Genomic DNA, 19,619 nt, shown 5'->3' on the forward strand with positions numbered 1-19,619 from the left:
AGAAATCTCCAGGAGATGTCGTCCATGTCTAGGCTCCATAGTCTAACAACAAGTTTCGAAAAAGTCTCTTTATACGAATTTCTGTTCATCGGCGTAAATTTTGTAAGAAAACTCCTGGAGATGACGTCCATGTCTAGGCTCCATAGTCTAACAACAAGTTTCGAAAAATTCTCTTTATACGAATTTCTGTTCATCGGCGTAAATTTTGTGAGAAATCTCCAGGAGATGTCGTCCATGTCTAGACTCCATAGTCTAACAACAAGATTCGAAAAAGTCTTTTTATACGAATTTCTGTTCATCGGCGTAAATTTTGTAAGAAAACTCCTGGAGATGACGTCCATCTCAAGGCTCCATAGTCTAACAACAAGTTTCGAAAAAGTCTCTCTATACGAATTTCTGTTCATCGGCGTAAATTTTGTGAGAAATCTCCAGGAGATGTCGTCCATGTCTAGGCTCCATAGTCTAACAACAAGTTTCGAAAAAGTCTCTTTATACGAATTTCTGTTCATCGGCGTAAATTTTGTAAGAAAACTCCTGGAGATGACGTCCATCTCAAGGCTCCATAGTCTAACAACAAGTTTCGAAAAAGTCTCTTTATACGAATTTCTGTTCATCGGCGTAAATTTTGTAAGAAAACTCCTGGAGATGACGTCCATGTCTAGGCTCCATAGTCTAACAACAAGTTTCGAAAAAGTCTCTTTATACGAATTTCTGTTCATCGGCGTAAATTTTGTAAGAAAACTCCTGGAGATGACGTCCATGTCTAGGCTCCATAGTCTAACAACAAGTTTCGAAAAAGTTTCTTTATACGAATTTCTGTTCATCGGCGTAAGTTTTGTGAGAAATCTCCAGGAGATGTCGTCCATGTCTAGGCTCCATAGTCTAACAACAAGTTTCGAAAAAGTCTCTCTATACGAATTTCTGTTCATCGGCATAAATTTTGTGAGAAATCTCCAGGAGATGTCGTCCATGTCTAGGCTCCATAGTCTAACAACAAGTTTCGAAAAAGTCTCTTTATACGAATTTCTGTTCATCGGCGTAAATTTTGTGAGAAATCTCCAGGAGATGTCGTCCATGTCTAGGCTCCATAGTCTAACAACAAGTTTCGAAAAAGTCTCTTTATACGAATTTCTGTTCATCGGCGTAAATTTTGTAAGAAAACTCCTGGAGATGACGTCCATCTCAAGGCTCCATAGTCTAACAACAAGTTTCGAAAAAGTCTCTTTATACGAATTTCTGTTCATCGGCGTAAATTTTGTGAGAAATCTCCAGGAGATGTCGTCCATGTCTAGGCTCCATAGTCTAACAACAAGTTTCGAAAAAGTCTCTTTATACGAATTTCTGTTCATCGGCGTAAATTTTGTAAGAAAACTCCTGGAGATGACATCCATCTCAAGGCTCCATAGTCTAACAACAAGTTTCGAAAAAGTCTCTTTATACGAATTTCTGTTCATCGGCGTAAATTTTGTGAGAAATCTCCAGGAGATGTCGTCCATGTCTAGGCTCCATAGTCTAACAACAAGTTTCGAAAAAGTCTCTTTATACGAATTTCTGTTCATCGGCGTAAATTTTGTAAGAAAACTCCTGGAGATGACGTCCATGTCTAGGCTCCATAGTCTAACAACAAGTTTCGAAAAAGTTTCTTTATACGAATTTTTGTTCGTTGGCGTAAATTTGGTAAGAAAACTCCTGGAGATGACGTCCATGTCTAGGCTCCATAGTCTAACAACAAGTTTCGAAAAAGTCTCTTTATACGAATTTCTGTTCGTAGGCGTGAATTTTCTAAGGAAACTCCTGGAGATGTCGTCCATATCCAGATTCCGTAGTCTAATCTCAAGAGTTTGTAAAGTCTCACTTTTCAGTTTCAGTTCCTTCAGATTAATTTTGTAAAAAAACCTCTGAACCCGACATACATGTCCAGGTTGTGTGGTATAATCGAAAAATAATCCCTCTTTATAAGATTTTCGATTCGTTCGCTAAATTTTACAGGAAATCACCTGAAGATGACGTCCATAGTTTACCTTTTTGGTGTAATCGCTAAAACTGGAAACAAAAATTCCTTTTTAGACGATTTTCGATTTGATTACACTAATTTAGAAAAATCCTTCTGGAGATGATGTTCCCAAGATGATCACCATAACCACAATCCCTGAGCTCGCCCAATATTGGAAAAAACTTCGTGGAGATGACATCTATGCTCAAGCTCTTTGATGTGGCTGTCGGTAGTAAAATCCATAAGATACGATTTTTGGTCCGTTAGTGCGAACTATACACAAAACCTCTCGTAGATGACGACCATGATAGGGGCTCCGTAGTGTGTTCGTGGATATCACGAGATACTAGAGACGAAAATCATTCTTGTCACAAATTTCGGTTTATATCGCGAATTTTCTAGGAAATCTTCTGAAGATGACGTCCACGTTTCACTAAACCAGATATCCAGGAGGTCGTGGCGTTTAAAGAAATCGCAGAATGAAGAATCTCGTTTTATGCCTTAGAAATTAACTTTACATAACATTTTGAAATGAAGTTATCTTTAAAATTATATTCAAATCATTTTTACATGGATAGAAAAAATAGTTGCGTTTTATTGTTATTGCTTTCATTCGGGTAAAAATTTTCTATAAAAATTTGTTTGGATTAATGAAAAATCAATGCGGATATAACATCGGCCACCAAGGGCCATTACATCACTAGCGAGATTTTTACGTCAATTCCAGCTGTCGAAACCCTGGAAAGAGATACTACAACCCTGGGGATAACTGTGCTCCTGGTTTTGCAATAATATAGGGATCCTAACACCGAGTGTATTTGATGGGTCCTTTTATTGAAGGGATCGAACAGAGTTAATAAGAAATCTCTTATTAAATTAAAAAAAAAATGGAGAACACGTATTTTCTATTCAATGTAATATCATATACGTCACGGGCTCCACCTGTTATTTAGCTTCTAATTACTTAAGTCTACAAGGTTAATTTTGTATTTTATATATTGAAATTTTGTAAAATATAGAATTAGATTTTGAAAATTAAATGCTTTCAACATTTTCTTTTCTTTTCAAATATTCCTGATGAAAATATTTGGGATATAATCAAATTTTCTTTGATTATGTCTTCTTCTTTTTTTAAAATATAACTCAATTGATAAATATGATGTTTTATAATCATCTGTTTAAATTATCTATGGAAATGTTATCAAAAATTGATACGAGGGCTGCTACTTGACTTTAAAGATATTTATAATTGGTTATGGTTGTACTGTTTTTCAAAATATTCTCCATTACCATCAATAAACTTTTACATTCGTTTGAACCCATAGTTGAATCATTCCGATTGAGGTACCTCCTAAACATGTGACTTGAACGCATCAACCGTTTCATCGGGTGTAGAAAAACGTAATATCATAAATATGAACGATTAACTGACCCTCCACTTGGAGATCTTTCACTTTTTCTTTCCTTTTTTTCCTTTTATTTAAGTCATTTTATTAGTCTCCCACTCCCACTGTTTTCATATATGTTCTAACCTCCTACAACCATTATTTCCTTACTCTTCCTCTTCTTTTTTAGTATTCGTTTTATACTAGGGTGCTGATACAGTTTTTTGTTAGTCTTTTTCCTATATATTTTTCTTTATATTAACCTCGTGACCTTGAGCTACGCGTCTACAAGCACTTATTCATTCACAAATCAAATTATTTATTAATAAAAAAGTTAATGTAAAGTAAATTTTCTGTTTCGTAAATGTAGGTACCTATTTCATAACCTATTTGACATATCGTTTACGTAAAATGGAAACAGAGATCTTTTTAAAACTAATATTAGATGGCGTTACGGGTTTATATGTAAATGCAATCGGTCTTTTTATTATAAAAAAGTTTTCGAATTTTTTTAATTTACAGTGAAGTATTTTGACTTTGGATTTTATAAAAATAAGTACTAAAATTTCCTTTTTTAATCGCGCGTACTAAATTCAGTTAAACATAACCGTAACAGTTTAAAAATAAAAACTAAAATTTATTTATAATTTCCAAACTACTATAGCACCTACCTACCAATGGTCTCCAGTAAGAGGCGTTACAATCGCCCTTCTACTACCCCCACTATTCGAATGTAAACCAATGGGTTTACGTTTGAGGGCTGTCTCGATATAATATCGACCCGCATATGGGATAACCTCTCTGTAGTATGATCTCCTGATATAGGGGTTTATGACCTTACTTTTCTTTAATGTCGTAGAAGTGTGCTGTTGCTAGGCGACGATTTGTCTATAGCCTTGGACGCGTTTACTCGCTTTTAAATCGTCAAAACGTAAAGTTCATTGACGGGTATATATGATACAGAATTTTTTTTATGCTTGATTAGTTAATCGTTCTAAATAAAGTAATGATATACGAGGTTAATAAATTTGTATGATTTATAATAAATGTGTGCGTTGATATTTTTTTTTCTATAAATACCGGTATCAATTACCTGTCAACATGTCAACAAACGTTATAATCAAAATCAGCCGTAATACGTGAAAATGCATTTTAAAGATTTTACCGATCATTTTTACCAATATCCACATCATTTCACGTACTCTCAAATTCTTCAAAATCATAAGAAATCGTTCGTTTCGTTTGATAAGAAATTTGATGATAATTTGAAAAATACAGAAAATAAACGAAGATTTAACGGAAAAATATTGAAAAACATCTTCACGCAATTAAAAAATAAAACTAGTACGGAATTGGAGGAGTTTATAGATTTAGACGCTGCCGCACCACAAACATCCGGTTTTTCCAAAACTCCCAGATACGAAACTTACAATTTGAATGGAGTTTTCCTGTCCAAATCTACAGGAGACGTAGAAAAAAGAGACGGAACAATAACTAATCCGGAAGTAAGGATTTCAGTTGATTCACAGGAATTTGGTATGTATACAAGCTAGAGGAAACCATAAAAAGCTTCTGTTCTATATAAATTGCAAACCTTTAGCTATTTGAGAATTATAGATTATAGATTGGATGAAAATATAAGTGTACACCCGTTATATTACTCTATAAATTCGTAAAACTAGACTATAGGTAGTGTCTACTGCGTATCAGAATCTTCAGGGGTCTTAGGATGTTAAGATTGATACTGAAGGAAATATTTTAATTTTAGAACACATAGAGAAATCGATAAGATTCGTAGTATGTCCGAAAAAGAGATTGGGGTATGTATCAGGTGACGATAAGGAAAGAAAACTTGAATTCAATCTGAAACCCCAAACATCTTCTATCTTGAAAACAAAAATAGGTCCGGAAGTACAAGAAGGGAGAGTATTTGAAGTATATAATGTTTTAAAAAAAGGTATAACTAAAATAAGATAATTAATCTAGCAAGGACATCCGTAAGCATTTTAGTTTTTAATAATTTTATCACTGGAAATTAAATCTAAAAAAACTATTTGATGAAAACTTTAAAACCTTTTTGGTGATGCCTTGGATTTAGCAGGTGTTTTCAATACGCCAGTAAACGACTTAGACCTTTCAGCATCGTTTAAAGGTTCACTGATTACTGAAGAATATGAAGACTTTCATCATCTGAATTGTCACCAAACGAGACACGTCGAAGGCGTCATTAATTGAGTAGACACACCTGGTTCATAAAAACTTTGTTCTTTCCACATAAAAATCAAGATTCGGGGCACCAATCAGAAAATATTTTAGACCCAAACGTTTTTCACCAAGCATGGAACTACAAAGTATTCCGTGGAATATTAAAATTAATGGCAGCACGTTTTATTTTAATTTCACTCTTTTGCATGTTTCTAAACACATATTCGTGTATAGTATCAATTAATTTCATTACATAATTACTTAAAACCGAAAAGTACAACGTCACTTTCCACTATAAATAATAACCGAGCGCCCTCTAGAGCTGTAACTTCGAAATTCTTGACGTATAGAGTTGTATATGTTTCCTGCTTAAATACATGCTGCCAACTTTGTTTACCAATTGTATAATGCACAATGAGGAGTGCCAGAGATTGGTTAAAATACTTTATATCATTTTTTTAGCAATATCTAATGTTAAATGGAAATATAAGAAATGTAGAAACTCGCGTCCGACAAATAATTCTGCAGGAACAAGTACCGCCAACAACATAGAAAGAAATAAACCCATCGACGATCATACGGAACCGAAACACACTTATTGTAAATGCGAAAAACTAAATACGAGGAAAATCGAAGCGGATTGTAATTGTTGGAATAAGGAAGACGAAACTTTGATTTGTTTACTAAAATTAGAAACTAGGGAAAATTATAAACAGATTAAGCACATAGAACAAGAGCTCAAATTACAGAGGAAAGCGTTGAAATTTTTGAACAATAGATGTAAGAGCTTGGAAAATATAGTTATGACCGAAGAAAAGAAACTGAGTAGGAACAATTCTGATACAGGGGTTCAAGAAATTTATGTCAAGGCGTCTGAACAGTAAGAACATTTATTGATATTTAATAATCAAGTATGTCAATCAAAACATCATTCATTCATCTCTTGATATGGTTTGTATAGAAGAAACTACAATTGGGTTCCCGTCTTGGGTAGGAAAAAGAAAATTTTTTATAGGAAGACGGTTTGTTGGAGTTTGCCTTGATATAGGAATTGCTTCTCTGCACGGATGGGGTTTTGGAGGTTACGTGGAGTTGTGGTTGCTGTCCTGGCTGGAGAGGAGGAAAAACGAACGACCATTGGCTAGTAGAAAACGAAAAGAAAACTCTAGATATGTAAAAACGAACTGTGGCTGCATTATTCCTTTCCGTCGGCCATGTGGCTGGTGAACCGAATCACCAAGTTACAGAAAATCTCGAGCATCGTCGAAGTGTTTGTGTGGAAAGGTTTTATCTCATGGATATGGGCTGGATCCGAGACCCGAGGTGTTCATATGCTGTTGCTAGTAGTCAGAGGGTCGGATAGAGGAGCTTCCTCTTGAGTTTTGAGCGATTGTTGATGATAAGAAGGTTTCTTTGGAAGCGGGTTTGTATTGACTTAATGGGTGTTATTGTGGCTGAATCTACACTTATCTAATTTGTTGGGTATCTTTCGTCCCTTTCATATTTTCTTTCTAAAGCTGCTCTCGTGATTTTCGCCATTTTGATTGACTCTAGTAGCTCCGGATTAGAGTACGCAACACGAAATCATTCTAATATTATTATATCGCTTTAATTCTAATTAGGAGTAATAAAAATAGTTTGGATAAAGAAGAATTGAATACGACAACGAATTTTGAAGAAGACGAAGTGCCTACAACAATGAATAACAGCGAAGATACCGAAGAAGAATTATCGAAAAACACGAGAATCGATAACGAACAACAATATGAAGAAACAAACAAAAATGTTGATAACGAAATAAAAGAAACTCGCGATGAAGATGTAAAAATAAATTCGACGCAGAAAATTGTACAACCGGAGCTAGTTTTGAAAAATCAATCGACTTCTAATATAAAAATAATGATATCCAGATCGAGAGTAGTTATTAATGCTACTGACGAAGAACTAACCAATGGTAAAAAAGTTGTTACGAACAATTTAAAGAAATTGGAAGAATCTGCTGTCAAGAAAAACAATCATGACAGAATTTCCTGTCATTGTATACAGGATCCGACTACAATCAACTGCATATGCCCGTCAAAAAAATCGAGCTTCGTTCTCAAGTTGTTTCGAAAACAAAGCTGCGATCCAAAATGTAAATGTTGTACCACGACGAAAGTTAATAAGAAAAAATGCAGATATTTTATAGAAAAGAAAAATAAGGGTAAGTATTTTTGATATTGTTCGGTTTTTGTACACACTTGTCATAACGTGGCACAAGTTTTTGTACACCTTCTTCATAGGAGGTTGCCGCCTGTGTTTTCAGTTTGGTTGCATGTTCATTCAGCTAAGCATCATCGTTGAGGTGATGACTTCCATTCTAAAGCGATACAGGGGCAGCCTCACAACAATTGAAAGGGATTCCGGAGGCAGATCCTTCGGAACAAAATTGGAAATTGTTGATGATTTTGTTACTCCTTGGAGCCGCCCCTGCTGCAATGGTCTCGCAGTAAATATGTGCGTAGATTATTTAACGTCGTAGTGAAAAATTAATTAATGTCCGAAAAACGGTGCATACGAGTTTTTAGATCAAATTTTCGTAAAGATACTAAAGTTTCATAAAACGTGACTATTTAATGACACAAGCATTGTAAAAAACTGAATTGCTCTGCACATCCAATCATTTTTTGTGTTGTTTATAACGAAATTTGGATATCTAAGATTTTTAGTATCAATTCCATGAAGTATCAATCGAGAGATACGCACGTAGACTTACAATTTTAAGTTTCTCTTCAATTGCGGTAACCAGGTCATCAGTAATCAAAATGGGCGACCACATCAACACGTTGTTGTTATTGATCGATTGTGAGTAAAAGCGGCACCCACTTTGAAAACAGCTTTTTCGTGGTCAAATTTTCATGCAATTCGTGAAATTATACACATAATCTTTTGAAAGTTGGTACTTCATAAACGTCATATGGATTTGACAACGGCGGCGCCATCTGTCTGTCAATCACACGACTTATTAAGTAATTTTACGTAAGGAATTTTTGACTGATAAAACCTGGACATAAAAAAATGAATTCTAACCCTTTTAATCAGTCTCTATATAATTCAGTACATTTTGATGTATATATATAATAGAATTGTATTTTCAGACAAATTTAAACCGTCGAATGAAGTGGCCCAGTCCTGATTAAGTCGTTTTGTTTAAGTTCTATAAAATTGAATAAAATGATAAACAACAATTCATTGTTTTGTATTTGTTCAAAGACACGTTGTCCTTCAAATAATTTAATTGTGTATCAGTCACTGTTTTAAATATTCATTAAAATATAAACTTTATTTAAAAGTCTTTTTGCCTGTGGGTGTCACATTTTGGAAACGAATATATTTATTAAAGTAGGGGTGAATCATCCTCCCTTCCGAATGAGTCACGGATAAAAGTGGTTATTTGCTATAGGGGTGCTTTTTAACGAGTCCATTTTCTATATAATTCTACTAGTTACTCTTAGTTTTTAGATAAAAAACATTCAACAATCTCATTTTTGTCATTTTTCTGTTTATCGCCTACAAACTATTTTCGATTCCATCTTCTATTTTTAATTTGATTTAACAAGTTTCAAAAGAAATTATTGGGTCCTCTTGTATATGGAAATGTATATGTTTGGAATAATAAAGAATATTTTCTAGAAACAAATCTGTAAACTTCAATTGAATTTCTTCAGTTTCTTCAGAAAAAATACTACAGCCCTTTCGTCATCACACAAAGCGGGTTATATAACGAAAAGTTAAGAAACAAAAATTCAGGTTTTCTTTGAACGTGGAAAAAAATTTGTTCGGAAAAAAATTATTGAGAAAAATTCATGAAAAGTGAATTTCCTGGGGAGCTACACATAATTTTTGGGTTTTCCACACAAAAATACATGATATTTCGTAGTTTTTCACATGTTTTTGATATAAAAGAGTATTTTCATTTATTTATGTCAAAAAATTGACATTTCGGAAGCCATTCGAAATATCGATTTATTTTTGACGGAAATCAATTAAGAAAACGTATGTCTAAGATCACTACTTGTAAGATTTTTGTTACATTCAGATTTTTTCCTTTGCTTTTATTAAATCTGTGGAAACGGAAAGTTTTTTGATAAGATATTGGGCAAATATTTCAACTTCATTCCATAATTGAATAAATGTTTTACCCATTATTTATATTAAAGGAATCTATTAATATCAAAGACGAAATATGAAGTTTGTCTATGTTAATTTAGTTCTTTTTGTGATAGATGTCACTTTAATAAAAATTAACTATAACTAAAATTGAATATTTCTACCTATAACGTATTTTATATATACTGTACCATAAATATGTTATTTGGAGGTTAGATTCACACTGTATATTGAATGCCTCATCAAAAGAAATGCCTACTTGAATGAAGTCCTACCATCGTATCAAAATAATAAATCATCAAATAATTTAATATTGCTGGATTCTTTATTACGTCATTGTAAGGAATTCCAATAGACGGTTAACTGATATTGATGTATGTATATTATAATCATTATGTATTGAAAAAATTGAGTTATATTTTTAACCAATGGTTCAAAAGATTACAATAAATTAATTTCAACAACTTGCCATGCCATCTGTAAGTAAAATACATAAGTTTTATTACGTCTCGAGTAGTAGATACGTTAAACATCTACTAGATGTCGCAGTAAATTAATTTTTCAATATCATATCAATCAAATATATTATGTAATTCAACAAAATATAATAATTACAAATCATTAATAACTGCGGTAATTCTTTTCTATATATATGTCAATTTAATATACGAGGAAATGTGTTTTAGAAATTATTTATAGTTTGTTGTAATGTTTGATAATTAAAAGTAGGTACCTACAGCGAACGTAATAAAAAAGTAATTGGGGGTAAATACAACATTGCTCGATATATCGATTTTTTCATCTTTTTTTTGTCAATTTTGATTTAATTTATCTTTTATTCTTAATCTGAAACTTCATATTATCGTATTAAAACAAGTATAGTTTAACTAAAAAAGGTAGTTATCTGTTTATGTACCTAAAGATCATATCGAGTACAAAAGATGGCAAAAATGTACAATTAACGTATTTTCTTATACTAATTATGACAAATGGAGTAAGTATATATTTGAAATTTCAGCAATAGCTTATCACTACATTATATATATATATATTTTCATAATAAGAAAATCTTTTTATACAGCCATCTGGTAGTGTATATCAAAAGTAGTTGCAAACACAAAAAAAAAGAAGTAGAATATTTATTCTAATTTGACAGTACCAAACAAATAGTTATTACACAATGTTTATTCATCTGAGTAGTTGATAAAAAAATATTGCAAAATGAGGAAGGTTTTGTTTCCAACTGCGAAATGTTGTTACTTCAAACCAAATAGATCTTCATTAATTAACCTCAAAAATTCATATTCGACGTCAAATTCTCGACTTAAAAATTATTGTTGGAAATGCGGAGCAGAAAGAACTAATGCGAATATGTTTTGTGAGAAATGTAATATTATCCAAAACCCTCAAGAAAGAACTAATTATTTCAAGTTATTTGGTATAGAACAAGTTTTTAATATCGATCAAAAGATTTTAAAAGATAAATTTAGGAATTTTCAAAGTCAAATACATCCTGATAAGTTTAGTAATAGGTAAGTTTTTACAAAAATAACTGTGTGGTTATCAAAATTGTTTTTATTCGGTTCAAGTTATTAGTTTAATATTTATTTCTGCAGTAGTGAGAAAGAACAAATTATTTCAGAAGAATATTCTTCCTTGGTTAACAAAGCTTATCATAAATTAATGTCACCTATGCAGCGTGCGGAGCATTTACTCCAATTAAACGGAGAAAATATTTCCGATAATCAAACTGTCGACGAACCCGCGTTTTTGATGAATATTATGAACTTAAATGAAGAGGTGGAAAGTACCATGCACGATATGGAAAAACTAAGACAACTCGAACAGAAAAATAAGACAGAAATCGAAGTTTTAACTAAGGAGATTGATAAACATTTTCAAAACCGCAATATAGAAGGAGCAAAAAAGTCGATAATCAAATTAAAATATTTCTCAAGTATTAGCGATAGAATTAATTCGATATTGAGAGAAGCTGGAATAAGTGAATAATATAAAAAAAATTAGTACTAAAATAAATTTTAAACCTATTAAAATGGTTTTATTTTGTTTGTAACTTACCTATTCATTCCTATCCTTAATGGAACTTGTTGGATACTTTTCAATAACGTATCTAATTAGTTGGAACAATCACCTGGATAAGGTAATCTCAAGTCACTGCGGACTTGTCGCAAGTCATGGGGACATGAGCCTAAGTTGGTATACCAAACAATCTTCAAACCCATGCATAACTTGTTTGGTGCCTGGAAACTGTTTGGGTATCACAGAAACCTCGTCAATACGCCCCATTACCTCCTTAGAAGCTACCAAACATGTATCCCCTTCAGGGAATCCTCCAATAGATCACCTTAAGCCACTGTATGAACTTGTTGCGAGCTCTAAGGGAAAACATGGGGACTTGGTTGTTATAACAAAAGACCGTCAAACCCATACTTCGCTTTTTCGGTGGCCAAAAATTGAACAAAATCTAGAGGATTATCTGTTGGAGTATCACAAGAGTCTTATTAACTAAAGAACCAAATGTATAGTATAATGGACACAGATACTCCATTATATAACTGTCAATCATAGGTGAAAAAAGATCTTCTGCAAGCCCAAAATACATCTCAATGGTATACAGATGGTTCAAATGACTAGATGGAGTATTATTCCAGACCAAAAAATATATAACCTTAAGTGTGAGATGTCCAGAAAAGACATCAAACTAGTAGTAGGTCTTCTGAAAGGACACCACCACATCAATTACCACTATGCATGACTTAAATGCCTCGAAGGAGTAGTACTTACACAGAGAAATGGGGAATCATATTTTTTATGTATAGTGGGGATAAAGAGTCAAAACGATTCCCATTGTCAAAAAAATTCCATTTTTCATTGGCCATGTATTCAATTTCTGCGTGTATATTAAAAACAAAACAAAAATTTTATTGAAACTATTATTACAAAAAAAATATTTTTTACAAAATAAAAAACTATTAAATAATTGAAAATGAAATCATCTTTAATGTGATACACACTAAAAAATATATGTACAAAAAATTATACTCTGATGTTCTGACAGAGTACATTGAAAAATTTCTTATATGATGAGATAACTCCCTGTATGTATGTTCCTGTCAAACATTATTTTATAAATATAACCAATAAGGATACAGCAAATTGGTCACATGATTAATACAAGCAATAAATTTATGAAGTTCAATCAATTTTTAGGTTATGTTCGCGATTTTTCAGTCAAACAGTATTTTATAAATATAACCAATGAAGATATAGGAAACTGGTCACATAGTCAACAAAACCAACTAATCGATGAATGCTAAATCAATTTCTAGGTTATGTTCGTATTACCTGTAAAACATTATTTTATGAATATAACCAAGTTAACAAGGATAATTAGTTACATGATTAATAAAATCATTAATTGATGAGTGCTAAATCAATTTCTGAAAAAACATCAAATAAAAATGCGCGAACTGAAATTGTGAAGTGAACAAAAGAGTCAAAACAGGCAGTGAGTCAAAAAGATAACCTCAAAATGAGTTGAGGATTTCAACATTAGTCAATATCCATTTTTAAAAGCACTGAAACTACGAATGATTTTTATTATAGGTTACTTTTGCCATATTATAATTTATTCGTTACTACAGCACTTAGTTATTAAATTTTTACCTGTAACAACATTAATCATGCGACATTCCAAACTGTCAATTTCGTATTGAAGGTTATGTTTCTGATACATTTATTACTCTAGTACTTAGTTTTTGCCACTAACAACACAGTAAATAGGTCACATGACTTTTAAAAAGCACCAAAACTTCTTGAAAGTTACTTCTGCAAGTTTGAGGTTATGTTAATAGCGTAGCATTCATGTTTCATTTTTGTGTTGACGTAATGGATGACATAGAAATGCTGTGTCGTAAATCAATTGATGTGAAAAGAAAGAATTTGAAATATTAGGTGCTCCAAAATGTTAATTTGATTTATTTTAGTAAATACAGCAGGATATGTCAACGTATAAACGTATAAACAGATATTTTGTATTGTTTTTGGCAGTTATTGGAAAACTAAGTTTACATGACAAAGTATGTTGGAAAGCCACCTCATCATATTATAGAAATTATATAGGAAGGTTCAATTAAAAGATATTCGATTTTTAGGTTACAATATATAACAGTGGTACCTTTAATAAAAAATATACCAACAGAATTGCGATTTATGATTATAACACCTTTTAATTTTCATCAATATTGAAAAAAACAATTTCAATCTACTAAATTACAACTATTAATTGTTAAATTTTAATATTTTCTGTAAAAATTAAAACACCACAAGAACAAAAATTACACTGTCTGGTCCTTCGAGCCTGTCATTGCTGAATACCCGGCTCGAAAGACCAAACAATGTAATTATACATGTTGGTATTCTTCTTCAATTGGATATATTCGGCATTTCTGTTGTTTTACGACTATTAAGACTTATAGTAACCAAAAAAGGAAACAATTTATGTGAAAAATAAAACATTGGAATCGTTTCTGCGAACAATTCGTCCATAGCCCGCTATTTTCTTTGCAAAAATCTAGATATCAACAACACAAACAAGTTTGTGAACTATTCATCGATTTTCTTCAAAATTTTCATAATTTGTTTCCTCTACATATTGAAATTAGAAGGTACATGATTATTTCAATCATTCGTTATTTTAATTTTGTCATTTGTAACAGTATAAAACTATTACGATTGGAGAAGCCAATAATATATGATTTAATAAAAAAAAAACAAAAATCTTGAATAAATAGTTCACCCTGTATTTAATATCTTTTTTCCATCATTTCTTCAAGAAAAATCGAAAATAACGACGATAAATTAATTCGTATCATCAAATAAGGGTTGAAATGAATTATTTCAAATAAATAGGTCTGTATGATAATCAAAATGTCTTTTATCAAAGAAAATCATCAAATAGGTAAATATATGAACATACTAGGAACAATATTAAATTAAAAAAATGAAGTTGGCACAACTAACTTTTGGTTTCTTCTGAAGAAGGCGCAGCCCATGTTAGTCTTTCTTCATAAAATTTAATAACAACTTGTGGACACTTAACATTTGCTTGTTTTGCTGGCACCAAGTCAGCCTCGTCTGTACCGACCCACTTCATGAGGAACATAAGTGGTCCTGGATGATAAAAAACCAGTTTTAGAAAATTAAGTTGAGAAGTTTCAACTTTTCATTTCTTACACCTTTTGATACGATTTTCATAATGATTTTATATCTCTTTGCCATGTTTAAAATAACAGTTCGAAACGTCAATTTATACTATATATTATACTTATTCTCATAAATAAAATTAAGAAAAATTATCACAAAAATAATTAAATAACACAACTAATCAAGATGCAATGCAATGATGAAATTTACCTGCACTATCTGTGGCTCCAATAATTTTTTCCGGTTCTAATCCTCTGTCGAATCCCTGAACTTTTTTATCATCTTTACCCCGTTTGAAATTTTCATCTATTTTTCGTTTTTTACTGTTTCGTTCTTTTTCTTTGGCCATTTTGTCCATTTCATACTGTTTGATCAGACTTGGACAATCTAAATTTTCCTCTGGTTCCCAAGTGTTGTCTTTATCATCATATCTACAATCACCATTAGAATATTATATATTCAAATGTCCGGTACGTGTATTTACATACCCAATCCATTTCAATAAGTATTCTTTTACGCCACGTTCATTTATTCTACTATCGATAATTTTTTCAACAGTATATTCCTCGATCGCTTCTTCCGCATCAGGTTCAGGAGAAGTCTTTTTACTTTTGCTCATAATTATACCAAAAATTAAATTCTAACCTTAAATTATTTTACCGCTTTATCAAACAGATATACTAAATTATTTTCACAAGACTTGGTAGTTTTTGTTCGTTTGACTTCGAAAGGGAAGTTTTTGGATAATAAATTTACTGTCAGAGTTGATTTTATTCTTCAAAAATTGTTTGTTTATCAAAAAATTCCGACATCTATTAAATAAATAACAGATAATAGCGGTATCCAGTAAATAAACTACCGCCATTAAACAATTTTCTACCTAGATATTTCAGTGACAATTCACTTTAAGTAAGATATCAAAACTATGTGGTTACCTATGACGTCATAGAAATTTAAATCGATTTATACTGCAAATATAATATAATAAAAAAGTGTATATATAACTTACAATAATCTAATTATATATACGTAAATAAATAATAATGATTTAACGTTAAATTTATAATCAGTATATGAATATTGAAATTGACGGTTTTATCAATTCCGCTAAGCTACGCCTAACAAACGGCATGCTACTTTAGTAGTGCATCTGTTATAAAACGTAAAATTAGGTAGTGATTAAATCTCTTTGATTGGCGTTAGAGTTAACCAAAAATCGCATTCATTTGTCAATCATAAATATAAAAAAGTGTGGCGTCTGTAAAATTGCTTTTGTTTGAAATAAGCATTGTGTCTTGACGATTTTTTAATAATTTGTTTATGTAAGTAGAGAAGCCAAGCCAGTTATCGGCTTTGTATATTTTAACCTACAAACAGGAGAATATAATTTTTACTACTGTAAATTTGCCGCTATATATTTTTATTTTTCTGCACATTGTTTCTTCTTTCTCAGTTTAAACGGATGTCATACAACAAACTTGTTATATTCTATACGTTTGTTTTTACATTGTGGTTATTTAATTTATTTGAACTTCCCATCGTTTAAATATTTTATCGTATTAATTTTTCAAAAATGATATCGCTCGAATTTTATACCAAAATTTTAGTTAAGCTATGAGCAGAAGGAGTAGTCCAGTACCTGCACCTCCTCCAGAAGAAGAAGTGGTAGCTCCAGAAGAATACGTAGTAGAAAGAATTATCGACAGCCGTATTAACGAAAAAGGAATAAAAGAATATTTTTTAAAGTGGATTGGTTACGAGGAAAAAGACAACACTTGGGAACCGGAAGGTAATTTGGATTGTCCCGGATTAATTGAAGCTTTTGAAAAAGAAAAAGCTAGAAAAGAAAAAGAAATGGAAAGAAAACGGAAATTAAGTACACCTTCAGATGGAAAGACAGTCAAGAAGAAAACCGACGAAAAAAAATCTTTAGGATTTGATAGAGGTTTAGAACCGGAAAAAATTATCGGAGCCACTGATAGTCCAGGTAAATTAATGTAATTTTTTGTATTTAGTGACGAGTTTCTTACTGGTTGTAGGCCGATAATTATTTAGGATGTACTTTATATTGTAGTAGTATTTTTAGATGTTTGGTAATTTTCATATTTATAGGTCAATTAATGTTTTTGATAAAATGGACGGGAACGGATGAAGCGGATCTTGTTCCGGCAAAACAGGCGAATATAAAGTGTCCTCAAGTTGTAATTAAATTTTATGAAGAAAGGTTGAAATGGCATTCTCCATCGTTGGAAGAAACTAAAACAACAGAGTAATATTTTCCTTGTAGTTCTAAGTTTTTTTCCTTCTAATCCTTTCTTAAATTGATTAGGGTGAAAATTTATTAAATAGGAGATAATTTTCTTTAATTTTTGAAAATTTTAGATTTTTATGAAATTTAGATAACCGTAATGGTATTTCTACGTATATATAAATATAATTTTATTGAATTTTTTCTATTTAATGTCAAATAGTTGAAAATAATTTGATTATTTTGTAAATTGGGATAATAAAATAATTGCACAATGTAGGTATGCTTTCAGTACATTCAGATCTAACAAGAATAAGTAAAAACGTGTAAATTTGGATACTTATTGATAATTTTACTTTTGCCAAATCATTAATCAAGAAAATACGAATATTTGTTCAGTTTTTTGTTTTTATTTTAAAGTTATTGATCAAATTTGATCACGTTCACAGCCATGAGGTTAATAACTTCGAGTACAAACTACTTTTCAAAGAAATTTACAAAAAAATCTTCAAAAAAGTTCCAGTTCTTTTGTTTTTTGTAAAACAAGAGATGTAGTATAACATGAATTTCAACTACTTTAGCTTCTTTTTATGTATTAAGTATGGTACAACACCGCTTCCTGTATATTTTGTTATCATCTCATGCTTTTCCAGCTAACAGACCTAGTTCTTCTTCAGTTTTTTTGCCTTTTTCATGTTTATTTTACTTAAAAAAGGCTCTGAAATAGTGAAATCGGCCAAAAAATGACATTTGGTCAATAACAATGCTTTCAGTTTCATTTCAATAAAAAATAAGCTTTTCTGAGTTTATTTTGGTCAAAAAATGCCCTTTCCAACAATAATTTGGTCAAAAATTGCCCTTTTCAATATCAATTTGGTCAATACCAATCCTTCCAGTTTGGTTCCAATCAAAAATAGAATTATTTCAGTTCAATTTTGTAAATTTAATCAATTTATTTAAATTTATTTTGGTTAAAAGATGCCCTTTCCGACAATAATTAGGTCAAAAGTTGCCCTTTTCAATATTAATTTCATCACAAATTGAATTTTTTCGATTTAAATTGTTCTCAAAAGTCATTTGGTCAATAACAATCCTTCCAGTTTGATTTCAATCAAAAATAAGCTTTTCTGAGTTCAATTTTGTAAATTTAATCACTTTTCTGACTTTATTTTGGTGAAAAAATGTCCTTTCCAACAATAATTTGGTCAAAAATTGCCCTTTTCGATATTAATTTTTATCAGTCCATAGCTTTTCAACCTGAAATATTTCGTTTGACCCTCCTAGCTATTACACATTACCTTTTTAGAAAACTCACTTATTGACATGATCTGTATTATTTGGAAAGCAGTTTTCTCATTTTTCTTTATATATCTAACAATAATTGTATTTATGATTGAAAAACCAACTTTTCCAAGTGATATTCTTCCTTAGTATCTTTCCTAATTGAAATTATACTGTTATGAACAGCCTTTGGCGTTAGCATTTCATCATCTCCATTCTCAAATTCTGACTATCAAACCTTTAAGGTGTAGGCTTCAAATCGGCACTAGAAATGTTGCCAAAATTTACAATATATCGTACTTTCAAATATTATTTACAAAAACCAGTTAATTGGTTGATAATTTCGATTTTTTGTATTATTAATATATTCGAATTTAACTTAATTATGTTTATACAAAAAAAGCTGCCATTATGAAAACGTAATTTAATAATTTGTTAATTGATTAGCTGCTTTCTAAAGACGATTTACCTTCATAACTCTGTCATTATCATGACACCATGTAGACCAATTGAATTGGAAATTTACACACTTTCTTGTTCTTCGAGACGGGTATAAACCATATATGAAAGGCTAACTGTACCATGTTAAAATACAGTGTTCAGTTACACTTTTTAGTTCTTCTAATGGATATAAACCTGTTATCGAAGGCTCACAGGATGAGATAATGTGACTGTGTTAGTGCAGTACGAACTTATTACATCCACGGTTATGGGAATTCCAATTAAATTCATGAGAAATAAGAATGTACCAAATCGTCAAGGCAGAGTCAACGTATTAACACGATATTTAAACGGAATATGTTTTCGTGAAATTTTAATGTAGCTTTAGGAAGAAAAGGCTTAAATAACATAGTTTTGTTATTATCGTGGTTCTCTGTAGTTATTATAAGAAGTAAATGGTGGAATCTTCTCGATTTATTTGAAAAATATTCAAATAAATTTGATTCCTCTCTAAACTTGGTGGTTATATGCAAATATATTTTCTTCCTATAGCTATATATACATTTAATGTCGTTTCTGGTTGATATATGAATAAAACTTTAACTAGTTTCTATAGAATGTTGATATAGTAGTCTCAACTGATGTATGTCTCTCCGATTTATGTAAATAAGAATTAAATGGTTTATATTTT

The 19,619-nt window shown here is 31.2% G+C and overlaps 4 protein-coding genes across 5 annotated transcripts; 3 read left to right on the forward strand and 1 right to left on the reverse strand.

Annotated features, from left to right (window-relative positions):
- The first annotated feature begins 4,460 nt into the window (after positions 1-4,460).
- On the forward strand, positions 4,461-8,814 carry LOC130901137 (uncharacterized). Of its 2 annotated transcripts, XM_057812248.1 has the most exons (5): positions 4,461-4,914; positions 5,147-5,335; positions 6,046-6,463; positions 7,206-7,786; positions 8,721-8,814. In XM_057812248.1, the coding sequence occupies exons 1-5, from the start codon at positions 4,524-4,526 to the stop codon at positions 8,756-8,758; spliced, it is 1,617 nt and encodes a 538-aa protein (XP_057668231.1). In that variant the 5' UTR covers positions 4,461-4,523; the 3' UTR covers positions 8,759-8,814. The 2 variants fall into 2 exon arrangements, with proteins under 2 accessions (XP_057668231.1, XP_057668232.1); XM_057812249.1 differs by lacking the exon at positions 5,147-5,335.
- Positions 8,815-10,859: 2,045 nt separating this feature from the next.
- Positions 10,860-11,786, forward strand: LOC130901239 (co-chaperone protein HscB homolog). The gene is made up of 2 exons (XM_057812447.1): positions 10,860-11,264; positions 11,349-11,786. Exons 1-2 carry the CDS (start codon positions 10,954-10,956, stop codon positions 11,740-11,742), a joined length of 705 nt encoding a protein of 234 aa, XP_057668430.1. The 5' UTR covers positions 10,860-10,953; the 3' UTR covers positions 11,743-11,786.
- Positions 11,787-14,671: 2,885 nt separating this feature from the next.
- Positions 14,672-15,865, reverse strand: LOC130901513 (chromobox protein homolog 1-like). Its single transcript, XM_057812959.1, has 3 exons — positions 15,447-15,865; positions 15,169-15,389; positions 14,672-14,925 (listed from the first exon to the last, which is right to left on the reverse strand). Exons 1-3 carry the CDS (start codon positions 15,575-15,577, stop codon positions 14,771-14,773), a joined length of 507 nt encoding a protein of 168 aa, XP_057668942.1. The 5' UTR covers positions 15,578-15,865; the 3' UTR covers positions 14,672-14,770.
- Positions 15,866-16,093: 228 nt separating this feature from the next.
- LOC130901258 (chromobox protein homolog 3-like) lies at positions 16,094-19,619 on the forward strand. The gene is made up of 3 exons (XM_057812480.1): positions 16,094-16,280; positions 16,566-16,945; positions 17,071-19,619. Exons 2-3 carry the CDS (start codon positions 16,573-16,575, stop codon positions 17,229-17,231), a joined length of 534 nt encoding a protein of 177 aa, XP_057668463.1. The 5' UTR covers positions 16,094-16,280; positions 16,566-16,572; the 3' UTR covers positions 17,232-19,619.

The sequence above is a fragment of the Diorhabda carinulata genome, chromosome X (assembly GCF_026250575.1).
Source record: "Diorhabda carinulata isolate Delta chromosome X, icDioCari1.1, whole genome shotgun sequence".
NCBI lineage: Eukaryota > Metazoa > Arthropoda > Insecta > Coleoptera > Chrysomelidae > Diorhabda > Diorhabda carinulata.